This window comes from Papaver somniferum, chromosome 2 (genome assembly GCF_003573695.1).
Source record: "Papaver somniferum cultivar HN1 chromosome 2, ASM357369v1, whole genome shotgun sequence".
In the NCBI taxonomy this organism is placed as follows: Eukaryota; Viridiplantae; Streptophyta; class Magnoliopsida; order Ranunculales; family Papaveraceae; genus Papaver; species Papaver somniferum.
The window spans coordinates 107,156,748-107,168,726 of NC_039359.1; the positions used below are offsets into that span (position 1 = coordinate 107,156,748).

The following is an 11,979-nucleotide window of genomic DNA, read 5'->3' on the forward strand; positions in this document are numbered from 1 at the left end:
TCTGAGCGGGGTTAGTTTTGGGATAAGTTTTGTAGCAGATTTCTTAATTGAATGTTTAAGTATTTGAATTAGATTCGTAGTGCCTCTTTATTTAGTTAATCTCTTGGATTAATCAGCTGCTAGCTTAGGGGGCGCTACAGTTTGTTTCCATGAATGGTTAATTGATTGCTTTGGAAATCCCCAAAGAGGAGAGTATGATATTGATTGGCATGTTTTATGTAGTATCATAGTTTGGTTCATATGGAAAGTGAGGTGTAAGGTAGTTTTCAAACATGAAAAATAAAACAGTGTAGTAACAACAAATAATATAATTAAGTTCGTTAATAGTTATAATGCTATAAACAAACCAGGACATAACATAATGGATGATTTGTACTACATCCCAAAAAATGATGAGTCATTTCAGATTACTACTACTTTGAGAAGTTTGACGCAACAGACTGCTACTATGAATGAAAAAAGAAAAATGTCTCTCACAATAAACATTGCCTTACATATGTTAAATTACACAGCAAAAGCTGGTGTCGGACTGACTCTATGTGATCATACAAGTACAGTTAAGGAATCTAGAGGATTCTATGCCGACTGTACTACCAGAGATGAATTAGAAAAAGTGGGAGCGGATGCGGCTTTCCAATGGACAACAAAGTGGAGCGGCCACAAAATCTCTTTCCATATATTTAGAACCAACCTTGTTGTTGCTGATAGGAATGTAAGTGAAAGCTTGCCAACAAAGATACAAGATCGGCGAAGATTTTGGCAACAACAAAATTTTTGATATAAACTTCATAGTCTGGGATTTTACTTTAGTAAGGACAAAAAATGTCATTTGGGCTGCAAAACTTGCTCTTTTTTGTAACACGTATATGATCAAACATAATTGGGTAGATCACAGCCTGTGGGCGATTTTAAATTATCTAACTATTCAGGACTGGAATGAAACTATAATGATGAATCGTTGTTCCAATTATCGAACAAACAATATCTTATTTTCAATATATTGAGGATGTCCTCTTTTCTTAAATAAAAAAATAAAATAAAATAATTGAAAAACTACCACTGCAGTGATTGGAACAAACATACGAAACTAGAGTGTGGTGATTTATATGTTGCAGAGCTTGGGAGTGCGAAACGATATGTCAATACGCTTTTGGTTTAAAAATGAAAACTAAGAAAATGTTTTTTTAGCGTTTCTTCAGTTGCAGGATGCTTCTGCAGCCTGTTGTTGGTTGTTGTGTGTCAGTCATTTTTGGTATCTTCTACGGTTAGTTACTTCTGTTTTGTAAATGGTGTTACAATACTTTCTTTGAGTTTTCCTTTACTTTCATTATCTTTTTATTTAGTTTTCTGTGCGTTTAACGCAATATTAAAGAGGTTTCGCATCATACAAGTAACCTTGTTGATTTTCTTGATAGGTGAATAAATTTCTTTTTTTTTTGCATGAGATGGGTCGAAAATAGAAGTGGGCATCTCGCACCAAGACGTTTTTTTTTCTACACCTATTGTGATTGTTTTCTTCTTCTTTCGGTCTTTATACTAAACGGCTTATTTGGAAATTACAATATGTTAGCTTAATTATTCTTTTTTCGTGCTTATCATTCATTGGTATGCTAAGGTAAACATTAACTATTTACAAGTTTTAAAAATGGTGAATATGCAAGTAAAGCTTATAGGCTCAATATATATATATATATATATATATATATATATACCTAAAGGTTATAAGCAAACAAAGACCTTTAGTATTGGGAAAAATATATGTTAGTTATCGTCAAAAGATGAGGTATAATGATGCTTCCTTGATTTTCTATAAAGATCAGAAGTAGCCAACCATATGTGAAAATAATATGGTTGCATGTTGTTTACGTGACAAACGAGTTCATAAATAAAAAGAAGATTGTATTATACTTAGAGATGTCATTTGATATGTAAAGTTGAAAATTATTGCAGGATGACGATGAGGCACCACGGTGTAAGTTCTTTCTCTCGCAAGTAAATGTTCGTCCGCTAGGTAATTATAAATACGATATGTTGCTTACTTGTCGTGAAAGTATGTAATTCATCGCAAGTTTCAGCATTACTTTATTCTGCAAATTACTTTCTTTTACTTGTGTTTTTATAATGTTGACGTTACTTAATTACTCATATGATGAAGCCTGAAGAAGTTTTCGATAAGACTCTTCGGAAGCTGCAATTACCATTTGGTTGAGCTTTTACACCTTGGTGAGTGGAATTCAATATGAATTATTGCTAGTATTTTAGGTGTTTATTGATATCACATCCTATTAGTGAATGATTAAACTGCATAATTTTCTTTGCATCTCGATAATGGTTCCATTTGGCCATTTAGTTGTACTTATTTATTTTTTCTTGTCTCTGCACTATATAGAAGAATATTATTACTATATAGAATGATATTCATCACGGTGGATTATTTTAAGGACTCTTAACTCATATTTTTTTCACGATTTTTCTATACTTTCTTTTGGGTTTCCCCTTCATATTATCTAATTTGCTACCACCTTTGATGTTATTTACTTGGCAGAAGCTGTACGTAACTGCAATACAATCAGTGTGTAAATTTCATTTTTTTACCCGAGCGTTGTGGCTTTGTGAACATGAAAACAGTGTGCGAAAAAAATAACGTTTGTTTACGTGTAACGCACGTGCACTCCACTTGTTAAGTTAGTACGAATACATTGTCGGGTTTCGCTTTCTACTTTGTTTTTAAACTATTTTCCGTAATACTAATATATTAACATATATTACTATCAAATATATACGTGCATTACAAAAAGTAAATTGTATATTATAACAGAAAACTCACACGCAAAAAAGATATTCATACGCAATAAACAAAAATTTATATCATAATTTCTTTTCTGTACTAAACAAGTAATCAACTACACACATGGTTTCCCTTGGAGAATACTTTAATGACCATTCACTTTCTCCCTGGGTGAAATGTTGTTGTAAGTAATTATACACAAAAGTAGCCCTTGCCATTGTTGATTGTAGATGTGGTTGATTATATTCAACAATTACTGTTTGAGAGTGTTTTCCAGTATTATTAATCAACTTGAAAACATAATCACAGTCACAATAGAAATCTATCTTTGTTAAACCTTGAGCTACGGCTTCCTGTTCACCAATATATGCAACTTCTATTTCTACATATGTTGGATTGTCTGTAACTGGATTGCAACCCCCCCCAGCAATCACAATATTACCATTATAATCTATTATTACAAATCCGAACCCGAATCTTGCTAACTTAAAGGAACCATTTGTATCTACTCTATGATGATATTGTTGTTGGGGTCTGAATTATCTAAGTGCTTTGATGATATTTTGAGGAATCAAATATGCATCCACCTTTTAGGTAAATCAATATTTCTATAATTGAACTTGTATAATAGTATTTCACTATCATTTTTAAGATAATGAGAAGTTGGGTATGCTACAATGGGAATAAAAATAATTTTTTGATCCATCCCTGGCTTATTCTTACAGGCATACGTAATCAGGGAGGGTTTGATATGATCAATAGAAAATTCCTATAAACATACAAAAAATTATATTTTTTTCTTTCAATTATACTTGATTGATGAAGCTTGACTGATTTTTTACGATAATAATTTAAAATATATCATGTTTGTAACCGTAAGAGACATAATTTTAAGAATACTCTTTTAAAAAAATCATGTTAATTTATTTTTGTTAATTAAGAAACCAAATCACTGTAAATTCATAATGTGTAATTTAAATTTTATGATCATAATTATTTTTGTTTAAGAATATTATCTTTTCGTCCAAAGTTCAAAGATCCATTATGTTTTGTATTATAGATATTAAGTTCAGCATAATATGTTTCTTCAAAGATTTGAAAGTGAAAAAATCTTAAATATTAAACAAATATGTGTTTTTGCAAGCCTAAAATTATAAACCGATTCAAGTTTTTGAAAATGTAGGAAAATGTTAATCACCTAAAAGGAAATTCAGAGTTTCCGGTATGAGTAACCACTTATTTTTGATGAGCTTAAATGACTCGTGTTTTTTGGTGTGTTGTTTTAGTCCATTTGTCAAATTTAATAACAAGAAAAAAAATATAGCTATTCTTATATGCAGTGTGATATTTATGCTTTATATTTCTAGATTTTTTTTGTTTGATATAATGTAGGGATTCCAATTCTTTATCGGCTTAAATATCTGATACTTCAATAAGTTTTACAATAATTTAATACCAGTTGTTTATCCGCCCATTCACTAGATTGATTATATCAACAAGTAGAGTTGCTTATTTGATAGGTGGTAATACTACTTTGTTAGATAACCCAACTGAATAAGGATCTATTTTCTTCCTCTCTTTGTTAGTAATACGCAATATGGTCCTTCTGCAGTTCTCATGTTTGATCTCATTTTCAATTTTTATCATGTTAATTGATACGTATTCAATGATTTAGTAATACTTGAATGTGCTAGCCTTATGTATGGTGATGGTGGCGAGGGTGACTTTTATTAATTTAGTGTCAGTACAATGATTTTAGTCTAAAGCAAACTAATAATCTAAACTTAATTCTTAACTCATTTTTGTAGGATTCACAGTTACACTTAACATGCGTAAGAAGCTTTTTAACCATATAGGCGCTCCTAGTGGTCGAGTTTAGTCTAGTAATGAGTTACATATGGTGTAGCCACAAAATATAATCAAATACTAACATTTATCCCTATCTTTATCATAATCTTCGGCGGGCGCTGAGTGCGCCAGACAGGTCGACCTCTAGAATATTTCATATATAAATTGATATCATTCATCAAATTTGAATTGTATTCCTTTATCATGAGAGTAGGGCCTTTTAGCGAGTCTCTCCCACGAAAATAAAAATAAATACAGACTTACGTTATTAGTGTTTAATTAGAAAACCAACAACTTAGCTTATGTAAAAAAAATGCGAAAATTACTTATAAAGTTTCGGATTGACAAGTCTAAAATGCTATGGATAAAAATCCTAGGTTGTATGGCTAAGTCCCTTTTTGGATTAGTTGGTAGTTATCATGTATTTTCTGCATTGATCCGCTTCTCGAGTTTTCATAATCTCGCACATATTGGTATAACACCCGCTTCAGAAGGTATCGATTGGAACTACTTCAGCTTGGACATCTTCATAACAAAGTTGATTAAACCAAGCTTTAATTATGACCAAATTTTCATTTGAATGACACAATGCTATACTTGTATAGAAAAAAGATGGATCGATTAAGTAGATGAAATAAATGTGTGTTGTTTTATGGAGAGAATAAGTTAATTTATAAGGATAATTCAAATAATAATTGTTGATTTTGTTAGAATCGACATAATATTGTAAATTTCTTGCTGATGTGTAGCCCTACTATTTAGAACTACTAAAGTGAAACAATCAGCTGAAACTAAATCCAATATCCTCCCGGTTCAACCTCAAAACTAGACAAGCTTCCAGTGTTGAAAATTATTAAGATTCAGCTTATCATGTTCATAAAATCTGTCGTTTTCTTTGGCTTAATTCCAATATTGTTCTTAGAATCGGAACATAAACCACACTAGGTGTCGACTGCAGTGCACCACCAATTAATTTGTAAGCTACAAGAAAAATCGGTAGTTGTTAGACTTAGATCCCGTTGATTCTGGGTTGGCTTTTGAAATGAAAAAAGAGTATATTATTGAACTATTACTAAGGTAATTGGTAACTCTAAATACCTAACTAAACCAATTATAATTAAGATCTTAATCTAACTAAACTAGGTATAATTAACCACCAATAAACAATGACATATTATTTAATATATCGTCAAAATATTGGGTTCAGATTCGTTGTCATTTGGACTCTAAAATAATATTGGTTTAATTTTGTATGGATAGTGTCTATATAAGATTTGCTCATGGATCCTCCCTCTTATTAAATTTACTTCAACATGAATTTCTTTTTGTCTAATATAGCATCCCAAAAGTAGTTTTGGACCTTTTATCTCTTACAACAAAAAAAGAAGGAATGCTTTGTTTTGGTGGTTCCGAACTACATCAGGCTATATAGAGTGCTTTATGATTTAAAAAAACTAAGAAGTGTCTTTTTCTAGAGTCGGTACTAATTTCGGGCTAGGGTTGTTCTTAATATCACCTTTCATATTTTTCAGCAGATGCTAGCTTGCACTTCTGTATTTTCTTCTGCTTCATCTCCTTCTTCAACTCCTAAGAGGGTATTTGGTTAGCTCCGGAAGTAAAAATCAATTCACGAAATCAGCATTATTTTTTTGTTTTTAGAATCCATTCGCAATTTGTGTTCCCTATTAACTTGACTTTGTTGCTTTCAATAGTCAAAAAAATGACTTCTTTTAAGTGGTATGCAAAAACAATATACGACCATGACATGTTGGTACTATTAAAAAATAATGCTTGACGAACCGTGGAAAGTGAACCACGTAAAAGCAATGTTCTCACAGACAACAGTGGTTCTAGGCGTACCGCCTGAACAAACAATTTTAAAATAACCCAGACACAAACGAGCGGGCCCCTGGATTGGGAACTTGCACGGGGCAGGTCTTTAGGTCCCACTTGTGAGAGAGTTGTTTTAAAATTGTCCTTTTTTTTGCTAAATTTGTTTTAAAATTGTCCGGATAGGCAGTACGCCAAGAATTTTTGCACAGACATCCCAAAAGCGGGACCCTGTTTTTTCTTTGGGGTGGGGCCCACATATTATGCGTCTAACGGTTTTTACGTGGTTTATTTTCCACGGTCTGTACAGCACTAATCTTCTAAACGCGATATATTTTGTAGCAAATATATCTCATTTACCGGATCGCAGGCGACCTCCACTCTAATGATTCTCGTCAAGAAATCCGGAAAATACAGAAGAAGGATAATGTCTCCACCAAAGATGATTTCGCAGTTAGAATCACGCCTTCAAAGATGTTTGACGAATTGCCTGAATTGAAATGCAACAGTTAGATCTTTTAAGTGTCTGGATTCAAAGAATTTTGAAGAGCTTTTCCGATCAAATTCCTCGTTCAACCAAGCTTTTTACAAAATAGCTTCAGATTTTGCTCTTTCAATGCTGAATGCATTGGAATAAAACTAGGTTAACCCCTAATATTTGATTGGATTCAGCTCCTGAAAGGATTTTTTTGGCGATGGTCGGTTTTCTGATGGTGAAATGATCTGGGCTAGAGTGAAAAAGTGTAATCTTGTTCCTGATATTGAGTGTTACAATGCAGAGGGTGAGGGGATTGGTTTTTGTGGATAGACTTTCAGAGGCAGGTAAATTAGTTGAAGAACTGGATTCTACCGAATTAAAGCCACGTTTATTGTTAAAATGCACTGACTGAAAGGTTCTTCGAAGTTGGGTATCTAAAATAAGGTAAGAGGGTTTATAATGATTTGATGAGCAATGAATTCTTCCCGAGTCGATCAGTTTAAGACGCTTTTGTTCCTTCTTTGTGAAAATGGCGAATGGCTGTGAACAAGCTCAATCTGCCAGAGGTAATTTAACCACCTGAGCTCTATTCCTAGTGTGTATCAGTTGTCTAAGTCCACCTTGATCTCTTGCAGGGTTGATGGACCTGTAAGGGAATAAAGAAGAAGAAGGGTAAAGAATTATATGGGAATCTGCTCTCTGTTAAAGTTGCCTTCTGATGTGGATTAAAGTGGTTTGCTTGCTCTTGCTTGATCTTGTAAGTGAAATCCACTCTGATCACTGAACTATGTAGCTTATGGCTGATGATTCAACTGGATCTATGCATTCCGGTTGCAGCCTCTTGAGTCTGTAAGCTGGATTTGATAACATTAGAGATTGAAAAACTTAGCTAGTTATTCTTAGCTTTCAAAGAAAAAAGAAAATTAAAAAAGGAAGATGACCTGTTTGGAACAATCTGAGATGTTGTGTTAATTATGTAATGCATTGAGGATCAGATAACCTGTACCATTCTTTTATTTACAGACTATACAATTTTGTGCTCGTGCTTGACCTTTCAATTGATCGTGTATGGAATTTCTTTACAAACCCAACCGTATCTGTTCATGGTTGATGTTCTACTACAATATCTTGTATACATGTCCCTAATGATTGTGAACTTTAAAGAATGAGGTATATATGAAACTCGAAAAGACATCTATTTAAATTGCTGAATAAGATTCTGGCTGTTTAAGGACACCTTTGAACCACTGAACAGACGACTTTGGGATCCTTGTCAAGTTGTTTTTGTAGTCCACAAAGTAGAGACCAAATCGAACAGTGTATCCAAAGTTCCATTCCCAGTTATCCAGTAGTGACCACACGAAATAACCGTTTATGTTGCAGCCATCTTGCCTGTAGTACGAAACTATTAGTAGATATGAAGGGTACCAGGGACCAAACAAGAGGAATTGATTCTTCAGTTTTAGCACTAAATCATTGTTGAAAAACCTTATAAACAAAAACGGAGTTGGGTTAACCTTATTGCAGCAGATAAATTTGAAAGATAATCTCTGTGGAAATTAATCCTCTTATCATCTTGTAAAGCAGTAGTTAAGGTTGTCGACCGACTATTGGGATCATCCATACCTGCACCGTTGAAGATAAAATATGTTACTTATTTGATCAGTTGAGAATAAAAAACAAGAAAGTACATTATTTCTCAATAACAATGTTTTACACAAGATTCGTGCTGAAGCTTGAAGGTATGTTTTTACTCACCGTTTTCAGTTATAATAACTGGTGGATTGTTGTACTTATCCTTCACATAATTTGCTATTTGCCTTATCCCCCACGGTACTATATGCAGCCGGTTGGAGGCAGCCTGAAGAAACAAACCACGAGTATAGTAGTCAGTTTGGAGCCTACAACAGCAAATACTAGGCAGGAGCAGTTCTGGTATAGGTCTGTACATACTTTATCTCCTATTGCTATTCCATGCCGATATGCTGCAACATTATACACCAATATGAGTAGTTGCTATTTGAGTTCAAGCACAACAAGAGTTTTGTAAATTACTTTACAGGAGAGCCCTCTTACATGACGTGATGACCGCAGCATCAGATGTAGCATCTTGTAGTAACATTTTCATGATCCTAGACCGGTCATTTCTTGCATATAATGTAGTGTAATGATTTAGGCCCAGAAAATCGAATGACCCCAACAACAACCTGGACGTCTCGGCTGTGATCTTTGGCAATCTCTCACCTACCAGCTTCTGCATTGAGAGAGGATATTCGCCATAGTATAGGGGATCAAAGAACCTGATCACAGCAGCTTGTGTTATGTACTGATAAATAATGTTGCAGTTTGAGAGGTTTTCTTTGTGAGACACTTTATCTATAATATATTACCATCCAACCCCAAAATCCATCGCCCTTTGTGCAGCATCTCTGTCCTCATCAACATCATTTACCGGTACATACCATTTGGAATCAAGAGCTATTCCAATTTTTCCCCTCTGTCTTTTCTGAAAGAGCAAGTAAATGATCTCTCTTCAATTCATTCCTTTGTGCAAGTATAACTGTTACTCATCTCAAGGTTGGGAGATTGGTTACCTTGAAATAAAGTTGGTAAGTACGATATACAGTAGCATGAGATAAGAGGATATTGTGACCAACTATATATGGTTCAGTTGATGATTTCCCCTTCTTACATAATAGGCGGCCCAGAATGGAGCACCTTCCCGGGGCTTGAAGACCACTGTCATAACCCTGAAGTGCAAATCCGTGAGGCTCGTTGAAGGTGATCCAGTATTGCACTCTATCGCCAAAAGCTTCAAAGCAGGTATAAGCATACCGATTGAAGTCTTCTCTGCAGGTAAGTCAAGAGTTTAACTGATTGGCAGAAAATATTACATTGACTTCTTCATTTTTGTTTACTTTCATTAACTTACATTATCTGATTGCTCAGCCATCCATCATATCTGTCTTCAAGTGCCTGTGGAAGGTCCCAGTGATAGAGAGTGACATATGGTTTTATTCCTGATAGGGGCACGAAAAATCAGTAGAAAAAAAGACTTCTAATATATTCGTATATGGGTTAAAATTCTTCGTATCCCAATTGTATATGAGGGTTATCATGGATGAGTGACCTTTTACCAGCAGAGCATCTATAAGGTTGTTGTAGTATTCTATTCCTTCCGGATTCGGTTCTCCAGTTCCATCTGTTAAGAGTTAAAATATAAAAACAGAAGTAGATTTATGTAGAAACAATAACTGAGTGAAGTCCATGTCTCACTGGGAAATATCCGAGACCATGATATTGAAAATCTGTAAGCATCCACTCCCAAGTCCTTCATTAAGTTGACATCATCCTGTAAATTTAGATTTTCTCGAAGATGATTAGTAGTAAAAAGTAATTTAACGCTTTTAAACTCGCATATTATTAGCTGAGAATCTTTGAGGCAAATGTTTGTTAAATACTATTTCTACCGGCCTAGAAGAATGGTAGTTGTTATTTGTCAGAAAATTAGATTTAGACACCCGTGGGTTTTAATAGCCACGAGCCCACGACTACTCTGTTAGAGAGGCATAAGGTGTCTGCTTCTAGTTAGAAACTTAGAATACTAGCTAGCAAAATATTGTAGGTAGAACACTAGTATCATTAAAATAGAGCCTTGATTAGATTATTTTATTTGTGTCTTATAGTAATAACCAGTCTTATCTAAATGGAATCATTTTGGGAGTGAACAAGTGTAAAATATTGCAGAGTCAAACACTGGGGATCATTTAAAACATTTAACCTGCAAAGACTTTTTTTAAAGTCGTTTAATGGAGTTGTTGAAATGCAGTATCTTTTATCTTTTTCTTCATGAACTCAGGAAGGGCAAGGATCAAGTCTTCTATGGTTGGATTAATTCTGCCTATTATTTCAAATTTGCATACCTTAAAACGATGATACTGATCAACTGCTATGTCTCCATTGCTGAAATCCACGATTCTTCCTGTTTATGCCAATTTAACTCTATAAATTCATTTCAAAGATTGATTAATTACAGGATTTCTGTGTTGTAGATTTATTTACCTGGTCTTCGTTTGGTGAAAGTATCCCATATGCTAGCTCCTTTATTCCCTTCATCAACTCCTCCTTCAAACTGTAACAGGCAGAAAACATAAGTCTTCTTACATTGGTTACAGAGGGCAAGACAGCAAGAAATGTGAAATTTCTGTAAAATATGAACCTGGTAAGCTGAAGAAGCTGTTCCAAAGACGAACCCATTTGGAAAATCTGCTCTGCTGATTCACGTTGCTGATGTTGCAAAGATATTAGGTAGTATTGATAACAAGAGTAAAATGATTTTCATTGCAGGATTCCTTCAAGAAATGAAATGAAAAATTCTCATTTCTGACAAGTTTAAATATAAGTGCTGGGAGTTCCTTGATAGATGAAGTTGTAAGAAAACAGGATTGCTAAGAGTGACTAGAGACCCACTCTTGTGCGTGTACTTTCCTTTCTGGGTTTATTTAGGTGTAAAGATTTATAAGTCTTTCCTTTGAGTGCACGCTAGGAGGTGGTGGACATGGACTTTGCGCCTTGGGGATGGGGAGAGAGAGGTGGCGTAGGATAAGCAGAAGAAGGTTACAGGATGACAATAAATTTGGTTTCTGATTTGTTAGAATATCCTTGCACCAAATGGCTGCTCCTGCCTGCTTATATCATAAGCTGGAAAGTGAAAGAAACGGAAAAGAATGAGATTATTCTTCTTCTGTAGTACACGTTTCCTACCACGTCACCAAAGCTATTCTAGTTAATGCCGCAATCAAGAGGTGTAAAATTGTTACCATCCTACAAGAGCATCTCCAGTAGAGGGCGTTAAAAATCATACACGGAAATTATTTTTTAGACCCTTATTTAAATAAATTTGTACATACAGTAGATATAGGACCCTATGACTAATAAATCATCTTCAACAGTACAGAGGTTTGATCCTTAGAAAATCTTGTATGATGAAATCTTAACCGTTTAATTATTTTATTATTAATTATTGAAAATAAAA

At 34.1% G+C, this 11,979-nt stretch overlaps 1 protein-coding gene across 2 annotated transcripts; it reads right to left on the reverse strand.

Moving 5' to 3' along the window:
* Positions 1 to 7,888: 7,888 nt before the first annotated feature.
* Positions 7,889 to 11,232, reverse strand: LOC113348716 (putative beta-glucosidase 41). 2 transcript variants are annotated; one of them, XM_026592564.1, is made up of 13 exons: positions 11,164 to 11,232; positions 11,007 to 11,076; positions 10,868 to 10,926; positions 10,221 to 10,296; positions 10,082 to 10,146; positions 9,877 to 9,964; positions 9,539 to 9,794; positions 9,335 to 9,450; positions 9,021 to 9,244; positions 8,898 to 8,929; positions 8,703 to 8,805; positions 8,462 to 8,570; positions 7,889 to 8,336 (listed from the first exon to the last, which is right to left on the reverse strand). In XM_026592564.1, exons 4-13 carry the CDS (start codon positions 10,238 to 10,240, stop codon positions 8,144 to 8,146), a joined length of 1,206 nt encoding a protein of 401 aa, XP_026448349.1. In that variant the 5' UTR covers positions 10,241 to 10,296; positions 10,868 to 10,926; positions 11,007 to 11,076; positions 11,164 to 11,232; the 3' UTR covers positions 7,889 to 8,143. The 2 variants fall into 2 exon arrangements, with proteins under 2 accessions (XP_026448349.1, XP_026448348.1); XM_026592563.1 differs by having other exon boundaries at positions 10,075 to 10,146.
* Between the last annotated feature and the right edge of the window lie 747 nt (positions 11,233 to 11,979).

What these genes read in the sequence shown, in the direction of transcription:
- LOC113348716 (XM_026592563.1), bottom strand. Translation starts at nt 10,281, where the DNA reads ATGAAGGACTTGGGAGTGGATGCTTACAGATTTTCAATATCATGGTCT. An exon ending in TGCTGCGGTCATCACGTCAT is followed by an intron (nt 8,930 to 9,020) that starts GTAAGAGGGCTC and finishes ATAATGTTGCAG; the next exon opens with CATATCGGCATGGAATAGCA. An exon ending in AATTTATCTGCTGCAATAAG is followed by an intron (nt 8,337 to 8,461) that starts GTTAACCCAACT and finishes TTCGTACTACAG; the next exon opens with GCAAGATGGCTGCAACATAA.